Consider the following 25,329-nt stretch of genomic DNA (forward strand, 5'->3'; position numbering starts at 1 on the left):
CCAAATTGGGGGAGCTCTCCCTTGTTGTCCAAAGTGCAAGAAAACGTAAAAGGAGAGAGTAAGAGGTGTGTTTGGGGTTTGCCCCCCTTTTGCACACAATCCTAGGTCAGCACGCTAATGGGTCTCCACAAAAATGACCCAAAAACGGCCCAAAAAGTCAAATATGTCCAAAAACTACCTAAAAATGAAATTACACTTGAATTAAATCTAAAACGCCTATGTGGAGAGTGGTTATTGACGTTATTGCCCTCTTGAAGTCCCAAAATAATATTCCAAACACTTCCCTGCAATTAATAATGGACATAATTAGCCTCAGATAATTCAAATTAACTAAAATAAGAATTACTAGTGAAATTAAGCCCAAATATCAAAACTGAGGAAATATTGGACAATTAAGCATAATTTCCTAATCAAATGTAGTACAATAAGCTAAGTGAATAGTAGAAAGTATTGATTCATCACCCATAATGGGGTTTGATGTTAAGGGAGAACAAAGTTATGATAATTGAGGGTTTTATCATGCAAATATATGTTATGAAGATGGTATTATAATCATGTGTAGAAACTAGGTTTGTTTGGGTTATAATCTGCATAATGATGAGTTTTGGATTATTCAAGTGATATAATGTATGTATTAGGGTATGTTCATAAGGGTATGTGAGGCTTGAATGCATGCATGATGTTTTGGGGGACTTTCCCTAGAGATTTAGGGTTGTTGCATGTGTGTTTGCAGACTTGAATTATGTTTAGGATGTGTTTCGTTTCGACAATAATTGATTATCACTAGTTATAATGGATTATCTATGCATTGGTTGTGACTGTTGTTTTGGGAATAATCGATTATTTGGGATGATAATCGATTATCCTCTCATGTGTGACAAATCTGGGAAATTTTCACTAAGATAATCTATTATCTTAAGTGATAATCGATTATCACAGTGTATTTTCTATAAACAAGAACCTAAAAGTTGAAGATCGGAGCTTCCGCATCCAAAATCCGCCTCCGAGGGGTGAAAGTAGTGTATTTTTGCCCTTTTTTGTCCAAAGATATGAACCCTAGAACGTCCAAAACCTTAAATATTTCATTAAAAATACAAAAAAATAGCCCAAGCCCACTTTGTCAGCGCTCAGCGCCCCAAAAAAGCGCTCAGCAGTAGCTACGACACTCTTTTGACCCTCAGCAGTGACGCCCAAGCATCAAAAACAGTGCTTTCAAAACCAAACTGGCACTCAGCGGTGGCGCCCAAGCGTGAAACAGTGCTTTCAGAACTAAGTTGGCGCTCATCGGTGGCGTCTATTTATGAATTCATCTTCTTCATTAATGTTAATGCCACTTTCCAATTTCCCTTAAACCCGATGTCTCAGTGAAGAAAGCCTACTCCTAATTACTAGTTTACAGTGTCTTGTATTCCTAGCAATTAATCATACATTACATTCGCACAGAAGCTTAAAGGCAACCAATCCTCCTATCCCTATGTCTAGGTAATATTGATTTTGGGAGAATTTTTTCCCAGTGGAGTCGCCATCTATTGCAACCGGAATCGCGACGGGACGACGATCCAAAAAAAGACGGGTTTTGAAAAAGAGATTTGGAGTCGCCACCATAGTTTATTCTGGAAAACTACGGAAAAACCATAAAATGATAAGACACGGTCCACGAAAACCAAATTATGGGTTCGGGAGTCGGTTACGTGTAGGGAAGGTATTAGCACCCTACAACGCCTGCCCTAAGGCAGTACCTTTAACTAAATACGCGAATATGATGTGGTTTTCAAAATGTTTAACTATTCCCTAAAATAAAATTCTAAATAAACAAAATATATTTTTTAGTTTTTTGGGCCCGACAAGGATTGACCTTGCTCCTACGTATTCTCATTCAAAATGAGAAATCAAGGTTAACGTAGTTCTTTTGGAAACTGTGTTGAAAATTTCGTTTAGGAAATTGTTTGAGAATTTTGTTTAGAAATGATTTTGGATTTTTGGGAAGTGAACCTGACAAGGACTAGCTTTGCTCCTACGTATCTCCACTCTTGATGGAGAATCAAGGATCACGTAGTTCTCGGTAGAAATATTGTTTGTTTGCTTGGAAGTGTTGATATTTTTAATTTTTGTAGATTTTATATTTTTTGGTATTTTATTTAAGACAGAGAAAAGGTTTTTAGCACAAGGACGATGCGAGCGATCACACGTGTGCTTAACATATTTTTTGTAATTTTTATTTAAGAAAGAGAAAAGGTTTTTAACACAAGGACGATGTGAACAATCACACGTGTGCTTAACCTTTAAAACATATTTTTTGGTATTTTCTATAAAAGAAAGAGAAAAGGTTTATAGCACAAGGACGATGCAAGCGATCACACATGTACTTGACCTTTAAAACATATTTTTTTGTAATTTTTATTTAAGAAAGAGAAAAGGTTTTTAGCAGAAGGACGATGCGAGCGATCACACATGTGCTTAACCTTTAAAACATATTTTTTTGTAATTTTTATTTAAGAAAGAGAAAAGGTTTTTAGCACAAGGACGATGCGAGCGATCACACATGTGCTTAACCTTTAAAATATTATTATTTTTTTATTATATATATATATGTGTGTATATTTTATTTTTATGTATTATTATATATATATATATATATATATATATATAATTTAAAACAAGTAGATATTTAAAATAATAAAAAAAACAAATGAAATGAGATAAATAGGAAAAAAACTAAATGAAATAAAACAGTAAATAAGTAAATAATTAAAAATAAAACAATAAATGGGGGTGTCGAAATAAGAAAATAGGGTGTCCAAACCATTTTTTTTCTTTTATAAACAGACTCAGCCTAAATTCAAGCTGAAAGGGGGTGTGGAAGTGAGAATAGGGGTGTCTAGGTAAGAATAGAAATTTTGTTTCTTTTATTTTTATTATTTTTGTTTTTGGAATGAGATGGGTCTGGGCCCAGGCCTAGGGAATGGATAGGGGCTGTAGGGATGTAATCCAGGGGTATGGAAAAAAAACATAGGCTCTCTCTCCCCTTCTTTTGTTTTTTTTTTCTTTTCGGGCTCAAAGCCCTTTTTCTCTAGACTTAGAATTCACTAGGGTTTCTCTTTGCACTCTCTTTCTTGCCAAGACCAAGGGTGTGTTCTTTTGGGTGTATTTGGGGGAGATGATTTGAATGGATTTGAGTGGATTTGAGGGTAATTTTTAGTTGTTTTTTTTGAGTGGATTTGTGGTTAATTGAGAATGGACTTGGAAGTAAAGTTTGTGAGAATTAGTGTAGGATTTGATTGATGTGATAGATTTTAGAAATTAGTTTAATTGGTAGAAAATAAAAATTACCAAAATGCCCCTAGGTATAAAAGTATTATAAAATGTTATTTTGTAATGTTATATTTAATTGTAAAAATGTTTATGAAGAGAAAAAAATTATGAATATTTTATAAAATTTATGGTGAAAAATTATAAAAGTTATAATGTAGTCAAAAAAAATTATTAAAAACTGTAGTACTTGCTTGTAATATAATTTAGTACGAAGTGATATCAATTTATTTGTTACGGAAGTGCGAATGATTAACATTAAACAAACAAATAATTAAGTAGCAACTTTTAGAATTACATGACCTAAAAAAAAGTTGCAACAAGTTAGAATACAAATATTCTTTTAATAGTTCATGATGACGTTGATTCAGCAAGGAATCGTTGCAATGCATTGAAATGATATTGTATTGGCATCCCTATTAGACGTCTTGTATGAGATGGATGCGAAGATAAAAAAATCGAAGCACTGCCTGAATATATTATGATCTTCAATGTTCATAGTCCGTAACAAGTTTTCAATTTCTTTTGTAGTTGGATTATATGATTTAATCGTAGCATTTACCAGGGATATTCGACGCTCCATGGCATGTGTATGTCGTTGAAGAACGGCAGATAGTCTTCTTGATAGATTTATTTGTTTTTGCACTTCATCAATGATTTGAGAGTCCATCTAATTTTCACATGAGAAAGTACACAATAAAAAAAACTACCGAAGCTGATATGAAAGATAATAATTGGAAAAATAAGTAATGTAATATTTTAAACACATAAGTCAATTTAAGCAAAACAAAGTCATGTAATACATTATCGTAATAAAAATTAACTCAATCATCTAAATGGTGAAGAATCAAGTTAACATTCTGATTGAGGTGAGCAAATTGGCGGTTCATGTCCAGGGAAAGGTTTGCCAAGTTATCTTCAATACGTTGAACTCGCACCTGCATTTGTTCCATACCCTGCATTCTGTGTTGCAAGTCTTGTACCCCTTCCCACGTTTGAGTCACCAAATTAGGATTTGGAAGAGGTGGAGGAGGTTGCACAGGGTTGTCATCATGGTGTGGTTCGTCTTCTTCGTCATCATCATGGACATCGTGTCGCCAAACATCGTTGATGTTAACAATATGCAACCTCTTCAAAGAATTAATGGAAAAAATGATGTCGGGTCCCAATAAGAGTGTTGACATCGCCATCAACATGAACTCCACAATATTGCATTATTTGTGTGATAAGGACACCGTATGGTAAGGGTGTGTCAGCGGCCTTGCATTTAAGCATATGTTGCATGATGTGATGAGGCCAATTGATAGCTATAGAATTTTTAAGCACCCATATCATAAAGATATCTTCCTGCAATAACCTAGCATAATTCGCTGCTCGTGGAGTCAACATGTGCTCAATAACATAATGCAGAAGTCTATCATTAATATTCAAACAACCAACCGTTTTAACATGGTGACCCTGCATTTCTGGTATAACCATAGTAGCTAATGCCATCTCCCGGTCATATGGGAAGTCGTTAGGGATATTTGAAAAAGACAATTTGTGACCCTCATACTTCAATTTAGCTACATTCAACCAATCAGCAGGTTTCAATCTAATTCTTCTCTTGTTTACCTCACTGATCAAATATCCATTTCCACAAATCTTCAGATTTGAATAAAAAACTTTGATTAAATCAGGATAGTAGGGTCCTTGCAATGTAAGAAATTCGACAACCCTTTGAAACAGAAGATGATTTGGGAGCAAAAACCCTGAACCGGGAAATGATTCAAAATTCATTATCTTTGGACCAACAATAGTTCTTGTATAGAAATCAGCTGCATAGGTGTCCATCTGATGATTGTTAGTGAAGAAACGACGCTGATCTAATTGGTCCTCTACAGATGGTGTGACATTTGCTGCATCTTCTGCCTCATTGAGGGATTTTTTTCCCTTATAAGTTTTTCTTGGCCTTTTCGTTGATGATGAGGCCATTTCACAATCCTATGGTACAAAGCATCAGATGATAACAATAACAAAATTAGTTAACCAAAATTATTTATATTTCAAAATATCAACAACTAGGACATACACGATGCATCGTAACCATAACCATAACTTATAAATTGTTGATGGATGGAAAACCAATAAGTCATAATTACATCACAGAAACATTAATGAATATAATACTACTACAACTACTAAGATAACACTTCTTAACAATCACCTCCAGAGATCATTTTACATAATTTATTCCACCGCTTGTGGGGTGGAAGTCCCATCAACCTCTTTTGTACATGTGGGGTTCGCACACAAGAAATCATAACATTGTTCGAGTAAGTTTTCATCAGCAATGTTTATACCACTCAACATTTCATAAATGTCGCCCTCTGTGTATGTGTACGTCGAGCTGCGACGGAGTATTTGATTTCTGTCTTCCATTGCTGAGACTTGACGCACGGCTGCATCAGATATCACACCAAAATGAACATTTGATGAGCCAAGCACATTTGCGAAACCATCCAGGCTGGTCGTCAACTTATCAAATTGAGAATCAATAACACTGTGCTTTTCAACATAAATCCTGCATCACCGAGGTAGTATTTTCCTACAATTTTGGGGACATAATGGTAATTAGTCACTACTACACTAAATCTTCAACATTCGAATGTAGACACTGACCTTCGGGGATAACCAACGGATCATCTCGGTCAAGAGCATTTTTTAATATTCTTGAATCAGATGCAGTGCCTTCCCACCCAGCAAGAACATATGTGAATTTCATGTCAAAATCACAAGCCGCAAACACATTTTGAGTTTGCCAATCTTTTCTTCCACGAAATCTCGGAGCTTCACATCTTGGCACGTTTACCCGAACATGAGTACCGTCTATGGCCCCTAAGCAATCCTAAAGATAAAAATAAGAAGTCATCATATTACTCATAATTTGAGTTCATCCTTTCATGTAATAACATGTTCGAATATAATGAAATTACTACCTTAAAGTACGGATAAAATCGATTGTTGTTAAACACATGTGGATGAACTTCATTTCCTGAGGGTTGAATTAGAAACTCAGATTCCAAACTTAAGATCGCATCCAAGACATTGTGAAAGTGTCTGCTAACCGTCGAGCCAGATCGATGAAAGAAAAATGCGACACTTTGATTCTTAACATTATAGCCAATTATATGAAGAAATTGAGCAACTTGTTGCTCCACTGTCGACCGAATGGTGTCCTTAACTAACTCAGTTGATCTTAGCCTGTCACAAAGAATTATAAATGCCTCTGGACCCATCCTAATAATGTCGCAGCACCGATTAGTATGCACAAGATATGACATCAATTGCTCCCTACGACGGTCTTTGTCTGGTAGGTAATTCATTACACTATTGGAATCACTAGAGTACTTATTCAAGATAGTCAACGCGTGTCCAACAATGCATACCATTGTTAAAGCACCCAATGAAGTGGTTATTTGTAATTGTTGACGTATCATTGCGATAATATTGAAGTCTACACCAACCACGTCATCATCTATATCTTCACGGTCCACATATGATAAATCTAATTCTTCTTCCATCTACTTAACAAAATAATATAATTGATGAACTTTATACATACAACTTACAAATAAACAATATCAAAAAAATCCATGTCTTCATATAATCACATACTAATTAACAATATTCATGCATTCATAAAACATTTAAACAAAATTAAGTATATTTATTCAGTAAATCAACCACAGTCATGCATAATAATTAAATTAGCTAATATGAAACATACCTAATCAACAAACTTAGGAAGCTTTAATTTCAGAAATGTTGACTGGATTTGAAGGAAGATTGAAAACGCTATAACGGTAAGCTCCCAATAAGATACCAATTTCAATTGTCAATATTGATATAATTGAGTGACAAGTCCAAACCAAACCTGTTCAAAAATATATATCACTATCTTATATCATATAGGTAAAAAAATAAATTGGTTTGTCAAATATGTACCTTCAATTCACCCTACATGCGACTTCAACAAACTCCGAACAATAATTCAACACAGAGCAACTTACGAACCTCAACCTCTTAATGCGTCAACATTATTAACATACAGCCACCAAGATTTTTCAGCCTCTAATCAGACAATAACAAGAACTTCAGTAATAACGTACACATTCCAAATAACAAGATTTTCTTTAACAATAAAACATTCAAAAATGAAAACAATAGATCTCCCTAACCTTCACAGCTTAGTTATCCCTCTTTTGACCTCCAGGTTGGTTATCCCTCTCTTCACCTCGGTGAAGTACTTTGTTGCTTTCCAATTCTAAGATCTTGATAAAAAAACCTGCAAACACATACAAATGTTTAATCTTCATGCCATAAAAATATATTTCCAAAAACAACCTATGACCAAATCTCATTGGTCGCGCATCTACGGTTTCATGGAAGCCATATCACCCCAACCCGTAAGCCACAAAACATTCCTATACTTTGCCCTTTACCCTCCTCACAATTCTCGTACTCCACCTTCTGCCAACTCCATCTATATCAACCTCACTATCTTATTCATGTTCTACTGTTACCATGCATTCTCGGACCACCACTTCCACCATCTATGTCCACTTCATCTGAAACTCCATGCCACACATGTCCCTCATCTTCGTTGATTGATGTCCCCATTTCCGTCCAAGGGTGGTCATAACAACACACCTTAATCCTCTCCGGCGTACCTTCCGCCAACCGCTACTTCCAACGCCGATGTACACTTTCTCCAGCCACGCCTCCAACATCATAACAACATCAGTCCATGGGCGACAGCTTACACGCTTCTTCACCTTGACCTTTGCCGACGGAGCCACCATTCCTGCACCTTGACCTTTGCCGACGGAGCCAGGATTTCAGCTATGGAGATTCGCTTACTGGATTTGCAACACAGCGTTGCCATCCGCTTGCAATAGGAAGTCGCACACCACCCTCATATCCGGATACGTGAAACACCGTATCCGAATACACCAACAAACGAAAAACTTGGTAACCCTGGATCCGGATACATTTTACCCTTTATCTGAATACATTAACTCTGCCATCTTTTTCATCCACTTGCGTCGTTATGCCTTGTTCCTCCTCCTTCATTACTTCTTCATCCACTGCCGTCGTCTCCGTCAACCCCGTTATTCCTCCTCCAAACACCCTTCTCTTTCGTCTTCACTGCTTGAAGAGGTCTTCAACCTGCAACAGCGAAATATATCTATTCCACAAACATCAGTTCACCTCAATTGTTCTCCACAGCTGCTTACTCTCAGATCTCTTCAGCACACACACAACTCTCACTCACGCAAACCTCTACTAAATAAAGAAACCCTCACTCACAGTTAATACACACCAAACTTTTGTACAAACACCGTCTTATTATTGTTGTTGATGGTCAGAGATTCTTTCAGAAATTCAAAAATGAATCTCTACTTTGCAGCACCGAATGGTTGTGTCAACCAGGGAATCTCAGTGGCACACTGTGCGCTGCTAAACCACCATGTAAAAGCTTGCTTTCGGACACTCCAAAGACCTCACATGGGAAGGCACAATAACACGCGTGAAAGCACAGTGCATTTGTTGAGTACGGTTCAAATGAAACCCAATACGTCTTAACATGTTTATATATTATGCATGCTATATTCAATGCTTCTGGAATTATTGAATTATTACAAGGACATAAAGGACTTTTCATCTCAAATCGTTGCAAATCTTTCCAAAATTGCGAGACCCGGAAAAAGCAATAATCCGCGCAAATCAGTCCTATTACCTACTTTTCCATCCTCGCAAATCATACGTATGGAACAACCTTTAACCCACAAAACCATCCTTGCAAATTGGTGACTAGAGTAAATCACCCCAACTGAACACAGGCCAAGGGAGCAGCCCCAGGTCTCCCCGCCAACCATCTCCACCCAACCAGCCACCGCGAATCGTAACTCACGACGTCACCGGTGACGACCCTCGCCGCTGGAACTATCGCCGGCCACGACACTAGGTCTTTCTCCTCCCTCCTCTCTTCGCATCGCGTCTCCGCTGCCTGGGGGAGCCCGACAACCGCGAGCCAGGGTCGCCGCTCCGTCAGTTCACGCACACGGACCGCCGCTCCTCCGGTCCAGCCAACACCACTGCCGCGCCTCGATCCGGCCACCCAGGACGTCGCCCACGCCGCCGCTCGTCACCAAGATCAAGACGGCCACGACGCGACGCTTCTTCTCTCTCCGCGCGCGACATAGATTCGTCGCTGCTACACGCGACCAATGCCGGCAACCGCCTCGGCTCCACCACCAAGTAAGCCGCCGCGAGTCGCGGCCCAAGACGTCGTAGGCACAGTCGCTCCCCGTCGAGCTCTTCGCCGCTAGTTGCGGCCAAAGACACCACCAGTGCACCAATCGTCGCCACAGACCCTGCCGGTTACTGAGCCAAGCTTCTCCTCTCCTTCTTTTCTTCGCTTCACACTGTTATCTTTGTCTTTTGCAGATGAAAGGTAGTTGTAATAACGAGGATGGATGATGGTTGAAAATTGGGTGAGGGATAGGTTTCTTGGATGTGCGTGATGGAGAAATTGATTTCAGTGGGTATGGTTCTATTGAGTGGATGGAGGAATTGTGTGCGAAAGGGAAGTGTGGTTGGGGGTGATGAGCAGAGAAGGGTTGAAGATGGTGGGCGTTGGCCGTGGGATAAGGTGTTAGGATGAAGATGATGGGTATTGGAGGTGATCACGGGTACGGGTGTTGGAGATGATGGAGAGTGGTCAGAGGTGAATGATGAATGAAGAGTAAGATGAAGATGATAGGTGTTGGTAACTCGAAGGAATCGGAGATGAAGACAGAGAAAGATATGGGGTTCGAAGAGGGTGTTACACGGAGAAGAAAATGGACTTGACAGGGGCGTGTGGTTGGGAGTGATGGGCCGAGGAGTGGCAAGATATGGCCATGGCTGAATCTGGATGGTGAAGTGGGTGATGGACCGGAGCAATGAAGCGTGGCGAGCAAAATGGTTTCTGTTAAGTTCAATGGGGTGGATGATGTTTGGTGCGGGTCAAGAAGAGAGTCTCGTTCCTCCTTAGGCTGTGATCGTAGTCTATGTGATGGTTGTGAGAAAACGTTGATGATGGATGAATGGAAAACAAGGGTACAGAACCGGACAAAGTAACATCCTAATATAATTACATGTTTAATCCAAAAACCAGCAGACAAACCAAGCCAAGCATCATCGAACCAAATGCAAGCCAACAACAATACTATGATCCAAGATTGTAAACATTTACGCTGATGAGCAAAGGAAGTGAAGGATGAGGACTTACCTTTTACGTTTTCCCCTGTAGTTCCTTGTACCTCTCCTCCTTGTGAATAATGTCTCTTGTTCCTAGAAATGGATGATCCTCCCTCCTGTATCCTCCTCTTCCCCCTCAGTTGTAATTTCTTACCAGTTTTTTTTAGCTCTCAGACCTTGTGCTTTCTCTAGGTTACCAGTGATGACCCCGGAGCTGGACAGATAGTAGTTGTTTTTTTTTTAGTGAGAAGAGCCAAGATTCCCCCTCCCCTTATTCACGCTTCAGATCCAGCTTCGAGTCAAAAGCCTGGCCTGTCAAATGGTTGCTTCCTGCCACAGACTCCTGTTCTGCTCCACTAAGACAGTGTAGGTGCAACATGCATGGCGAGCAGCGGATTTTCACCAGAATGGGAGATGGCGTGGAAAAAGAAAGCGGAGAAAGTTGACCTTTGCCATTTTTGTTTCTTTTTGTCTAGTTTTAACATTTGGCAAATAAATTAAAGTAAAAGAAGACAAAAACAAAATAAATTGACATCAAAAAAATAGACTAAAATAAAACATAATGAAATAACTATAAAAAAATAAAAAAATAAAAAAATAAAAAAATAAAAAAATAACCAAAATAAGATTAAAATAAAATAAATGAAATAAAATACAGTATATTAAAATAGACTCTAATACAATAACTTAAAATAACAAAGTAAAATAATCATAAAATAAAATTAGAATAACATAAAATAAAATAAATTTCATCAAAACTATATTATTTAGTCACCCGGACGAAATTGGGTGTTGACAGCAACCAACCCTCCTATCCCTATGTCTAGGTAATATTGCTTTCGGGAGAATTTTTCCCCAGTTCTAGATTGTCTCATATGTGTCCATAGTGACAAAATCAATAATCATGCAATTGAATGAGTTAAACAAAGCATGAATAGAGTGTAGAGGAAAAACCCTAACAATTAATGAAGTAAAGCATTTTATAAAAAGAATCAATTCAATACATGAGAGATTCAAAGGATTACATCGTTTCCCCAACAACAATGGAGGTTTAGTTCACCATAGACATGGTGAAACTAGATGAAAATAATGAAAAGAATTAAAGATAAAACCCTAAAAGTTGAAGATCGGAGCTTCCGCATCCAAAATCCGCCTCCGAGGGGTGAAAGGAGTGTATTTTCGCCTCTTTCTGTCCAAAGATATGAACCCTAAAACGTCCAAAACCTTAAATAGTGCATTAAAAATACAAAAAAATAGCCCAAGCCCACGTCGTCAGCGCTCAGCGCCTCAAAAGGGCGCTCAACGGTAGCTACGACACTCTTTTGACCCTCAGCGGTGGCGCCCAAGCGTGAAACAGTGCTTTCAAAACCAAAATGGCGCTCAGCGGTGGCGCCCAAGCATGAAACAGTGCTTTTAGAACTAAGTTGGCGCTCAGCGATGGTGCCCAGGTGTGAAACAGTGGTTGCACTTCCGGACTGGCGCTCAGCGGTGGCGCCCAGGCATGAAACAGTGGTTCTTCTATGTGCCACTTTTCCATCCTTTCATGACTCTAGCTCCGTGCTACTTCAACTTCTTCATCCAATTCATCTTAATTCCTGTCAAAACAAGGAAAAATAAGCATGAAACTCATTCAACTCTCTTATTCTCATAACTTAATCAAAAGCATGATTTCAAGTTAGTTTCTAAGTCATAAAGGGTGTTTTTAATATCAAAATTAAGTATAAAAATAACGATTTTTCAACCGTTATCAGGTAAGCTACCGATAAAACAACCATAATAATAATAAGATATAAACACATTGAATATATCAACCATAAACCACCTCATATCCAGCAGTAATACACTAATGGAAAAATCACATTTTATGACGTAGAAATATCACATATTATGACGTAGTTCTTGGGGACATAGTTCTGGGCGTTATAATATGTCTGCACATTTTATAACGTATCAGAAATTTACGTCATAATAGCTTGAACATATTATGACGTAGTTTCTGAAATCAGTCATAATATGCACAGTTTATTATGACAAATTTTCATTTGTACGTCATAATATGGCGAAATGTATTATTAGTACGTTATAATATGTGATGTATTATGATGTAGATATTTTTATCAATCATAATATGTTGAATGTATTATGACGTACAATTTTTCACCTATCATAATAAATTGTTTTCAAAATCAATGTATTATGGCGTACATTATTTAATACGTCATAATATATGTTTTTAAAAAAAATTGATTTTTACAAATTGACATCCAATGAAATTATAATCATATTCTTATTCATCCAATGAAATTATAATCATATTCCTATTCATCCAATCAATTTATAATCAATATAGTTTCAAATTAACAAAATAAATGAAACTAACAAAATAGAGATCATTTAAAATATTAAATTGTCTAATAATATTTAATACATCATTTATACATAAAACTATATATTAGATCCAAATATTACATTAATGTACCTACACTATTGAAGTGTAGCTAAGTTTCTACTAACACTTAAAATAAAAGAAGCTCAATTCCTTCTGATGTCTTCAATGTCTGCAACTTCCATGGAAGATGAATCATTAAAGATCTACAAAAAATAAAAATAATAGAGTTAAAACAATATTGTAATCAATAGTTAAATTATTTAGTTAGTTTTTTAATACCTTATTCCATGATTCAGTTATGTTTGTACAAATAATGGTATGCATGTGTTTCATTACATAATACCCACACTCATAGCTGCCCAATTGACGTCGACACTGCAAATTAAATACAAATAATCAAGACTCATTCAAACCAAAGACACAAAATATCAGATTATACTCTAGCTAGCCTTTGCACCATGTAGCTTTGATCAATTTTTCTAAACCAAATTTCACAAAACCAACAACACAACCAATTCCTCATAAAAATAGTAATCACAAAACACAAAACAAAGGTTAACTTCTCTTACATTAGGTGTGGTTATTTGCATCTTCTTCCTAGAGACAGATGGAACACCCCGCAACCTTGAATAAGCTTCCAAAGACCTACAAAAGGTAGACATTCAATACATCATAATAATAATAATGTAAGAAGGAATCAAAATAGAAAGGAAAACTTACGCCTCTAATATATTTTTGATGGACAATGTGTTAGCTTTCTTATGCAAGGAACATAAGAGAACTACAAGAGAACGATCAGGAACAATAACTAGCAATTGCCAATGACCCCTACAAGTTAGAATAATATTAATTAAAAGAAACTTTTAAACTAGTCATGAAGAATTCAAAAATTGTGTACTTACTTATGCAAGTAAGGTGCTAAATAGACCTCTTTACCAGCTTTTTCAAACATTTCTATCAAGTATTTTTGCACATCCTCTGATTTATTTCCTACACTTTGAATGATAACATGATCAAGAAATCCATAGATAGTAGCATTCCTTCTCTTGATGCAGAGGTGATGCAAATACCTTCAATATGAACAAATAATGTTAGAAAAAGTACATGAATGCAATATCATAGTATTTTCATGGTTTATGAAGGTGTACTTACAAATTCCAAACTTGTAGAACTGTTGTAGAGAGGAGATCATTACCAATGACAATTTCACAAATATCCCTATGACATACAAATAAAGTGGTGGTAGTAGTCTTGCATGTGAGTTCAGGAGGCATATTTATCTCAATAGTTTTATTTCCCATTATGACTACCGCTGCACCAAGTTGTTGGAGAGGCGACAATTGTGATTGTGGAGGTGTAACAATGTTTGTCTTCTTAGAAACTTCCTACATTTGACCACAAAATAAGGCTAATAATATATGCATCCAAATACAACAAATATATAAGTAACTAAGGCAAATATGGATAAAAATACTTACTAAAATTGGCTTTGCCAATCTGGCTGGCCAAATGATAAAATTTCCTGGAGCTTGTCCCACTGTTTGAATCTCCTCATTAGGCAGAGGAACACGAGCAGAAGAATCTTTAATATCTACAATCACCACTCGCAACATATCATCTTTAATAGCCTCGTGGTGGATGGTGCTTCCTAAATTATATATTTTACCTAAGACACAAAAAAGATTTAAACCACATACAAATCACATATTCAACATACACAACTAAACAAAATTGAATTTACCTAAAGCCACCAAATGCCAGTGGGGATCATCAACATACAATTCACAATCAACAGGGACATCAACACCATCCCTTGATTCTTCAGTAAGAGGACAACTCCCCTTTGTGCTAGCAACATGGGAAGCCCCCTTTGGTGGACCTTGAATAGCCAATCCTAAGGATGCTATCTCTAATTTGATTTCTGACAATAATTCATCTCTCAATTCTGGGAACAATTCTTTCTTAAACTCATTTTTTAGCACCTTTTTATCAGATTCACTAAGATGTGCTAAAGTAACCTTTCGAGTAGGACCACCAAAGAATTGCTTGAGTCCTACCCCTCGTCCAACACCACGAATATATCCTGGATGCTCCGGACGTCCAATGACAACAGCTAATATGTCATCTCGGCCTTCTTGAGTGAATGACCCTTGAGAGCTTTTTTCCACTAAGTCATTCTGAAAAAATAGTGTTTTAGTCCATCTATTACAGAATACATGCCAAAAATTATATCTGAAGACATTAAAGTTAAAATTAGGCTTAGCATGAGTTTCACATATAGGGCATGCTTTGTGACCCTTTGTGATATACCCACTCAAATTACCATATGTTGGAAAGTCATTGATTGTACAAAATAACATGGCATGCAACTTAAAAGTGGAGCCTGTGTACCCGTCAAACACATCAACGCCTTCCTCCCACAACATTTTTAAATCTTCAACTAGCGGGCTTAAATAAACATCAATGTCGTTTCCTGGTTGTCGTGGACCAGAAACCATTAAAGACAACATGACGTATTTACGTTTCATGCACAACCAAGGAGGTAAGTTGTAGATCACTAACATGACAGGCCATGAGCTATGTCTACTACTCAAGTTACTGTACGGGTTCATTCCATCTGTAGCAAGTCCAAGTCTAAGGTTTCTTGGATCATTTCCAAAATATGGAAACATAGAATCTATTGTCTGCCATTGACTACAATCAGCTGGATGCCTTATTTGACCATCTCTTTTACGTTCATCTGCATGCTATCTAATGAGCTTTGCATCTTTGACATTAGCAAATAATCTTTTAAACCTTGGAATTATAGGAAGATACCACAACACCTTTGCTGGAACACCCTTCCTCCATCATCTTCGAAGTCACCATCTTTTTGCTAGTATCTTGATAACCCACAATGTGGACATTGATGTAACTTTTCATATTCCTTCCTATACAACACACAATCATTCGGACAAGCATGAATCTTTTTATACTGCATAACCATTGGACATAATATCTTTTTCGCATCATAATTAGATGTTGGCATTGTGTTACCTTCAGGAAGAATGTCACTCACTAACTCAAGCAATTCGGTGAAACTCTTATCACTCCACCCATTTCTTGCCTTCACATTAAATAGTTTTAATATTGCCGACAATCAATTGTATTTAATGCACCCCGAATACAAAGGCATTTCTGCATCACTATACAAAGTTTCATACATATGTGATCTTGCAAAGACATCATCTCCAACATCACGAATCATTTGCTCCAAACCATCTTCCATAACGAAATCCACTTCTTCTGCTTCAGTTTGAGACACATGTGTTATTGGCACTTCTACTAATTCGCCATGCCATATCCACTTGGTGTAGCTCCTTAGGAACCCATCACACAAAACATGCTCTCGTATTACTGCAATGGGTAGTCTCCGCTCGTTCAAGCAATTCACACATGGACAATAAAATCTTCCATTATTATCTACTACATTCCTCGTAGCAAATTCAATAAATTGTTCCACTCCTCTCTCATATTCTTCGATTGTTCGTTTAGAATTTATCCAACTTCGATCCATATTAACGTTCTGTGCCAATGAACTGAAACCAAGAAAGTGGTGACACTTTAACGTTTATTTAACGTTAGGCTTTGTAGAAAGCTACAACGCAACAACACTATAAAGCTACAAATAAGAAAATTTATTTTTAAATTATGGGATGACATCTTTAAACAACATACTAATTCTATGCCTTGATTTCATCCAGAATACGTGATGTATGAAATTACCCTCTTCATGATGAAAAAACAAAGGATGTTGGGTTTTCTCTTTTCTTCACTAAGGACATAGGTGGAAAGCAAAAAAAAAGCATGAAAATGAATGAGAAGGGTATATAGGTAAATGTAGAGCAATTGACCATTGAATTAAAATAAATAGAAAATTGGTTTGAAAAAAATGTAAATACTAATTTAGCTGCACTTTCAAAAGTTTTATTTTTCTAGTCAAACTTAAATAGAGATATTTTAAACATTGAAATAAAAAAGTTTTTTATTAAGATATTTTTAAATTTTAGGCTTAATTTAATAACAGAAACCTATGATAAATTGTATAAAGGGCTTTTCTAGTATTGCTCTATATCAAATAAAAATATTTAGTTAATCTGATATATATATTTTTTATTTGAATTAATGGTCAATATGTTTGTAAATGAACCTAGTAAAATGTGATATAGTTTTAATTAACATATGATTAACTTTTTAGCGTTTTATTTATTGTAAATGTTAAATTATTCTCCTTTGTCATTAAAATACCATCTTTCTGTTTGTTTGTCTTAGTGTAGCATTTTTTACTGTAGCTACGTCACACCCATATTATATGGGTCTGACATTGGGTCGTTTTAGTTTTTAATATCCTTTAGGTACTTATTATTTAATTCTTTTGTTTCTTTTTGCTAAATAAATGGTAGGAAGTGAAGGATGCTAAGTTTTTACAATTCTATCTTTGCGACACTTAATAGTATACATATGGAAATACCATTTCCTAATTTCCATTATAATTTCTTGCTAATTTTGAATTTTTTGGAAGATACTTAAATGCTTGTTTTTCACATTTTATTATTGTTTTTGACGGTTACAATAGTTATAGGTCCACCTGAATGTTTTTTGTCATTGTATATAGCAAAAGATCGGATTGTGGAATTGTGACTTTATGTCTGGTGGTGGTGGATGGTATTATTGTTAAACATCTACTAACTTAAATTGATTAGCATATAACTTAAAAAAAATCAATCAAGCCCTAAAAGAGTTATTAATGTGCTACATCCTTTCTAACTTCTGGCTTCTGTTCACAAAGTCTGAAAATTTCCTTTTCCTACTACCCCAAAAGCAAGACAAATAAAACACAGAAAAATTAACAATTAAAAATCAATCTAGTTGTAGAGAACAAATGAAAAATTACTGGTTTGTGCCCTCTCAATTGAGAACTAGATCTCATGTTAGTTTTGTTATTCTTATTCGGTCTTTTCAGAGTTGGCTCAAGGTTTGAGGGTTGTGTACCCTCCCAGATTTAGACTGACATCATACATCTTCAATACAATGAATACCTCTGGAACCTTGGTTCATGGGAGACTATGTTAATCAGTATCTAAAAAATTTAATAATTAAAAAGGATTTGAAATAACAAGAGGGTCCCATAATTCAAATAACTGAACCCCCTCAAAGTTAAAAGACCCTCTGCTTGCAACAAAAAACAGGACAGAACACACTTTTGAATAAACTGATCATAGGAAACCTTCAGATCATTCTCTAGAGGCTTAAGAAAATTTACAGTACAATAGTAAGTTTAAGAAAATTAGAATTCATGAAACAAACCAGAACTCCACATGGAGTCATCTAAAACTGTGACATTTACCAGCTAAAAATCTAGCTTTATTATGATCAATTTCTAGCTTTCCAATATTTTCCTGCAAGGCAACAAGTGCTCCAGCACAAAGGTTTGCTTTACTATTATTCAATGAGGTATTATAGACGCAATAAATTTCATATGAAAGAGACCATAAAATCAGTCCTCTAGAACTTTCATCAATAAGTTAGATAAAGGCCAAGAAATATAATGAATTGTAGGCAAACGGGAAGAAGAACAGAAAGCATACGCAAACTGAATCAGCAGCTTGGACAAGCCTGTTCACCGGAACACCAAGTGCCTGAAAAGCCACACTTTTTAGTTAGAATGTGTATGTTAGCAGGAAGGAGAAATAAAAAGCAAATAGGAAGCTAAAGATTAAAAGGTAGATATATAATTTAAGGCAATTGTCAATAAGAAAAGTGATAAGATTATGCCATTAAGTGGAAAATAGGCAGTGAAGGGATCTCCCACCTCTTCTTAACCCTAATCTCACTCCCTCCTTCTGGCAACAACCTCTTCTTCACATCACCACTGCCATTATACCTACTCGCCACCATCCTACCCTACTTCACCGTCTTCTTGTTACTCTCACACCCCGATTTCACCTTCTCCCTCTCAAACATCTTCCTCGCTTGAATATAACCCTGAACCACTGAACTTTCCTCTTTCTTCTTCACTCTCCCAACAATCTTCGCCCTCGATTCTTCGTCGATCTCCGGAAGCTTCCAGAAACATGATTTCTAACGACTCTGCGTGGCGGTGGGCGTCGCCGCTTCCAGAGGTGTACGAAGCTTAACTCCGGCAGACTTTGGAGCTTTCAGTGGAGGCAGAAGTAGGGCTTTCAGTTCAGTGGCCTTCGCCTTCTCCTAACCTAGCTCTCTTTGTCTCTATAGCCTAAACCACAACCGAAACCGAAACCGACGACACTTTAATTTACACTTACCCTAGCGACAGAATGATGTCACGCAGTGGTGTTCGGGGGTGCCAAGCTCGTAGCAGAGAACATCAAGAAACGAGCTCCCTTGCGCGTTTAGAGAGGAAGAGAGTGAGACGGAGTATGAAATTAGAAATAACGAGAAGGGAGATGTGAAAATTAGAGAGAGTTGATAGATATTATGACAGATTTCTAAAAGATAGTTATAATACACTAAAAATTTTCAGACACTATAACAGATATCTATATATACGATATAATAGATTTTGAAGTTATTTACAAGTTTGCCACCGCATTTTATATTATAACATATATATAAAACTACGTAATAATATGTTTTCAACTTATTTACAAGTTTGTCACCGTATTTCATATTATGACTGATGTACAAAACTACGTCATAATATATATTAATTTTATTACGATTTTGTCACCGATCAACCTATTATGATGGATAATTTTTATCCGTTATAATAGGTTTGTCATAAAAAGGTATTTTTCCACTAGTGAATAACAACAAGATTCCTAATCCTCTAACACAAAAACTTAATCATAATGAATTACTCAATCATCAATCCTTGATCTTCAATACTCAATCCTTGACCCTAGAAGCTTGTTGTCATCACTAAGATCTCACCCATAAACCCTTGGCCTATCCACTCATTAGCGCCTAAGCTAACTACTTACTATAACTATTATAGTAATAGTGCTATCAACATAACATCACATGAAGCATCTCAAATATTATGATCATCATCATAGACACACTACGATCATGTCTATCACAGTTATAAACAACACCATGAGCATCATCATACCATAAACACCACAATGGAAAGAGTCTGTCTCACTCTTGTACCCTACTTCACCGACTGTAGCCAGTCTTATAGCCCACTTGTAGTCTCCACTACGGGACATTTGTAGCCTCCCCTACAGATCATATGTAGCCTCCCCTACAAATATGCTCGAGTAGTCCCGTGATGCAGCTAGTGAACATGTAATCCTGCCACATAAGGATAGTGACCACGCCTTCACCCCACACAAGGAAGACTCAATACCCGAACAATCCTTCCAATGCACAAGGCAAAAGGAAGGACCTATCCGCAGATAGCACCAAGATTTATGAGGTACAACAAGTAGACTTATCCTCCACTCTCATGCTCATAAATCACATACTCAAATATACCTCAACACTTACTCATGCTCGAATCCTCAACCACAAGTCAAACTTAACCATAAACTTAACCATTAACCTCAATCTCTGATTATCATCACATTCCACAACTCCTTACCCAGAAACATCACGCAGGAAGGGATAATCGATTATCATCCCAGATAATCAATTATCATCCCAGATAATCGATTATTCCCGCAACCATACTCAACATGGACACGCAGATAATCGATTATAACTAATGATAATCGATTATTTCTGAATCGAAACACATTCTAAACATGATTCAAGCATTCAAACATACATACATCAACCCTAGATCATGTGGAAACATACTTAACACATCATACATTCATTCAAGCATCACATACCCATGTAAACATACTCCAACACATATAATACATCACTTGAATCATCCAAATCCAATCATTAACATGTTATACCCCGAATAAACCTAATTATAATGTATATGAATATTACCACACCCTTACATTATATATTTGCATGAAAACCCCCAACCATCATAACTTTGTTCTCTCTTAGCATCAAACCCTCTGTTGGGATAACCCAACAACCCATACATAAATTTATACGGAAAACCCAGCACAAATATTACATGAACCCTATGTCCATGCATACATAAATCCTTGTCCAACAATATAACAACATATAATCATAATCATAATCATAATTCATATAAACATGTATCAACAAGGATTATCAATCCAAAATAACCAAAAACACATATAACATACAACCATAAACAAAAAAAGGTAAGTTTCTTCATACCTTGGCCAATCATAAGGTTTTATCTACAACCTTAAAATATCATCAATCTTCCTTTACACTAAGAGTTTCCCGTCGCTCTCTATCTTCTTCTCCAAAATGTCCATCTTCTTTCTTTCTTTGTTTTCTCTCTTTGATTTAGAGTTTCTAAACACAAAAGCACTCATTTCTCTATATCTTAATATTTATAAATCCACTCGACTTTATCTCTAATATTTTCTCACTTATAATAACACATTTTATTCTAATTTATTATTCATCAGCAAGTCATATACTTACTCAATCAATCTCCATAATTCTTGAGAGTCAAATCTAATAAGTCATGCTCCTAATTAATTTATCTATTAAAATTTTCCTCTAATAATTTTCCTAATCTAATAAGTCATTCTAAATTATTCTTAGAGTTCTATAACTTTACAATCAATTTTAAATTATATTCTATTTAACATTAATCCTTGTAAAATAAACTTTCCCATCTAAAATCTAGTTCAAAATGTTCTTTTCAGAATAATTTCTCAAATAATTGAGACTTCGGGAAATTCCCTCTCCCAAACTCTATCAACTTAGATGTTGGTACATATTCTCTACTTGCTTGTTAGAGTTCTTAATTTGAACTAATAATTTGAAATCCCTTGCTTTAAGCTACAGGCTAGGTTTGCCAAATTCACAAATCCCTGTGTATTTGTCAATAACTCATTTAAAATATCTAATTTGAAAGCTTTTGAATCTACTTCATATCGTATTTTCTAGGATGTGTAAAAAATTTTAAATATTATTTTCGACATTCCGTATGGAAAAAATATATTTAGAGACAAAAGGTAAAAGTATCTTTCTGTTCGGTGGTTGTGCGACAAAATATTTATAAATAAAAAAATAATTTTTTAAAACGATAAATTTATAATTTATAAGTTCTAAAATGATAACTTGATAAAGTAGACAAATTTAGTAAAGTAAATAATAAAACGACCTAAGTTTTATTGTATAAATAAATTTATGTGTACTGTAGGATACTTAATTCACCAAGACCAGTAACCCGGGCGACCTGGCGACAGTTAAAACTAATAATAAGGGTATGCAATACAGAGCTCCCTTACGGTCGTAATGTCACACGATTACATGTTGATGTCGACCACTTGGTGATGTCGACCACTTGGTGATGTCTACCGTTTGGTGATGTCGACCATTTGGTGAGGTCGACCATTTGGTGATCGACAACCAAACAGTGACGTCGCGACATATATCGCTCGCACGACATTTCATATGTTTATGTCGACACATACGATGGTCGACATATAGTGAGTGATATCATAGTAAACGGTTCAGCAGTTAAGAATAAGCAGTTACAAATATTAGCTAACGCCACGAATCACGCAAGTAATTGACTCAGTATCAAACACGACCTAGCAGTTACAACTTCCAAATAGTCCACTTCGGTAACTGTCCGGATTTCCAGGTAAACGGTTTATTTTCCTGTTTTAAATATGCAAAGCACACCAAAAAAAAAGGTACGTTTTTCCCCTTAGAGAAATTAAGAGAGAGATTATTCTTCTTCTGATCGATCATACATTCCTTTCTTGACTTGAGCGTCGGAGTGCCTTTGCAGGTACCCAGCCCATCTTCCTTCAGAGAGCAGAGTACAGAGAGAGAGAGCACCGTAATAGGCATCATAAGAAGAAGCAGTCCAGATTTGTTAGGTTGGTATCTCGGTCTCCACATCCCTACCGAAACATTTTGGCGCCCACCGTGGGGCCCGAGATTTGTTATCCCAATAACGACCACCGGAGCAATGGAAGACTTCAACACTAGCGAATTGATCAAGCAGTTGCAGACTCAGATTGAGGCACAAGCACAAACTATAAGAGAGCAGCAGGAAATCCAGCGCAAGCAGGCGGAGGAGATGGCGGCACTGAGGGCCCAGCGCCCACCACCAGAGTTGTCCGCCTCGAACAGACAGGAGGATAACGAAGGAAGCCATTATGGAGGAGCATCTGATCCTTTTGGCGGGGGAGGAAGGGGCCCACTTCCATGCGCCTCACCAACCTGCTCCCGTTCACAGAGGCCATTATGCAGGCGAATATGCCAGATAAACCTCCCCCAGCCTTAGAACGCTACAATGGTTCCGACGATCCCGACAACCACCTACGTAATTTTATAGATGCCATGGCATTCTATACTGACAATGACCCGGTAATATGCATAGCATTTTCCTTATCTCTTAAGGATGAAGCCCTAGAATGGTTCCATACTCTTCCACGGAATTCAGTAGATTGTTTCGCAACAATCGAATCCCTATTCCGAAAGCAGTACGCGACCAATAAAAAACCGACGATGACTGCGGCGGAGCTTGTAAATACCAAGCAGGAAAAGGACGAAACCCTGAAAGCTTTCATGCAACGGTACACCGAGACGGCCCGGCGCGTAAAGGATATCAGTCACACCTTCATCATCAGCAATCTGCCGTCCTGCTTGAGGTCGGGGTATTTTGCGGAACAATTGTATGCTGACCCTCCAGCAACTATGGAAGAGCTGCAATCCACAATTGCTAAATTCATCCGCATCGAGGATCTCCAGAACTCTAGGAGGAAGCAGCAGCAGGATACCTCCAACCATGATGCAAAGAAACCCGCCAAGCGATCGACCAACGACTATAAATCAGATCGAGCACCCCGGAAGGAGTCGGGGTGGACGTCTAAGTATGATCGTTACACGACCCTCAATGCACCGAGAGCAAGGGTGCTCGAAGAGGCCTTGCACGCCGAACTCTTAACCGTACGGCGAAAGGCTACTCCCAAGAACACAGATAATAGCAAAACCTGCCGATTCCACCTGAACCATGGGCATGACACGGAGGAATGTAACATGGTGAAGGATGAACTAGAGCGACTCATCCGTGCAAGCTACCTCCAGAATTATATCAAGGATAGAGTCTCCACTAGGGCCGCGACTCCTCGCCGAAAGGATCCTTCTAAGCGGAGTCCCGAACGATCGCCTCCTAGAGACGACCGACACCGCAGACGATCGCGCAGCCCACCCTGACGGATAGAGAGGGAGCGTTCGGTCCGAGGCCGAATCGACACAATATCGGGTGGTTTCCCCGGGGGGAGTGTCATCTTCCGCCAGGAAACGGCATCTGAGACAGTTAAAGTCGGTTCATTTGGTTGATCGACAACCTCGATCAATCCCTAATATCACATTCACGAACGCAGACTTCCATGCACCCGACCCTGATCATGATGATCCCATGGTCATCACTGCTAATATAGCTCGGTATGATGTCAGCAAGGTTCTCGTCGATCAGGGGAGTTCGGTCAACATTTTATATTGGTCCACTTTCAAGAAGATGGACCTATCTGAAGACCTCATCGCCCCTTTTAACGAGCAAATCGTAGGTTTCTCAGGAGAAAGAGTTGACACCAGAGGATACCTTGACCTGCGAACCCGGCTCGGAACAAGTCGGGAGGCACTTGAGCTCAGAGTTCGATTCCTGTTGGTCGAGACAAATACATCGTACAACGCCTTGCTAGGACGACCTTGTCTGAATGCGTTTGGAGCAATTGTGTCTACCCCCCACCTCGCCATGAAGTTTCCGACAGAGCGTGGTACTATTTGTACCGTAAGGGCGGATCAGCGAACAGCCCGACAGTGTTATGTGGCCGGGCTCAAGGTCACCCCTTTCATACCAATTCGAAGGGCGAAAGGAGCTGAGGCAGCGGCGGTCGACTTGGACCCCCGAACCGGTGTAGACGAACGTCTTCATCCGCAAGGCGAAGTCAAATTCCTTTCGTTGACGACGGACGCATCCAAAACCACCAACATTAGCGGGAATCTCACTTCAAGTGAAGAGCATGATCTGGGACGTATACTGCGGAACAATGCAAACTTGTTCGCGTGGACGGACGCCGACATGCCAAGAATCCATCCCGGGGTCATGGCCCACAAATTGTCCATCTTCCGAGAGGCACGACCTGTCGCTCAGAAGAAGCGACGGTTCGGAGACGAGAAGCGCAAGGCCATTCAAGTCGAAGTCGAGAAGTTGATGAACGCCCAGTTCATCAGGGAGTTAACCTACA

At 37.7% G+C, this 25,329-nt stretch overlaps 2 protein-coding genes and 1 long non-coding RNA gene across 4 annotated transcripts; 1 reads left to right on the forward strand and 2 right to left on the reverse strand.

The window, feature by feature from the left end:
• Positions 1 to 12,966: 12,966 nt before the first annotated feature.
• Positions 12,967 to 15,732, reverse strand: LOC148203595 (uncharacterized). Of its 2 annotated transcripts, XM_088106411.1 has the most exons (8): positions 14,727 to 15,731; positions 14,464 to 14,651; positions 14,138 to 14,370; positions 13,888 to 14,055; positions 13,706 to 13,813; positions 13,555 to 13,630; positions 13,265 to 13,360; positions 12,967 to 13,188 (listed from the first exon to the last, which is right to left on the reverse strand). In XM_088106411.1, exons 1-8 carry the CDS (start codon positions 15,655 to 15,657, stop codon positions 13,129 to 13,131), a joined length of 1,860 nt encoding a protein of 619 aa, XP_087962537.1. In that variant the 5' UTR covers positions 15,658 to 15,731; the 3' UTR covers positions 12,967 to 13,128. The 2 variants fall into 2 exon arrangements, with proteins under 2 accessions (XP_087962537.1, XP_087962538.1); XM_088106412.1 differs by lacking the exon at positions 13,265 to 13,360 and having other exon boundaries at positions 14,727 to 15,732.
• Positions 15,733 to 18,242: 2,510 nt separating this feature from the next.
• LOC148203596 (uncharacterized) lies at positions 18,243 to 19,501 on the reverse strand. Its single transcript, XR_015784202.1, has 2 exons — positions 18,837 to 19,501; positions 18,243 to 18,663 (listed from the first exon to the last, which is right to left on the reverse strand). It is a non-coding gene; the product is annotated as an uncharacterized LOC148203596 (long non-coding RNA).
• Positions 19,502 to 23,419: 3,918 nt separating this feature from the next.
• LOC148203597 (uncharacterized) lies at positions 23,420 to 24,295 on the forward strand. The gene has a single exon (XM_088107672.1). It carries the CDS (start codon positions 23,420 to 23,422, stop codon positions 24,293 to 24,295), a length of 876 nt encoding a protein of 291 aa, XP_087963798.1.
• The last annotated feature ends 1,034 nt before the right edge of the window (positions 24,296 to 25,329 follow it).

The sequence above is a fragment of the Vigna umbellata genome, chromosome 2 (genome assembly GCF_029865625.1).
Source record: "Vigna umbellata cultivar VRB3 chromosome 2, Vumbellata_1.0, whole genome shotgun sequence".
Classification (NCBI taxonomy): domain Eukaryota; kingdom Viridiplantae; phylum Streptophyta; class Magnoliopsida; order Fabales; family Fabaceae; genus Vigna; species Vigna umbellata.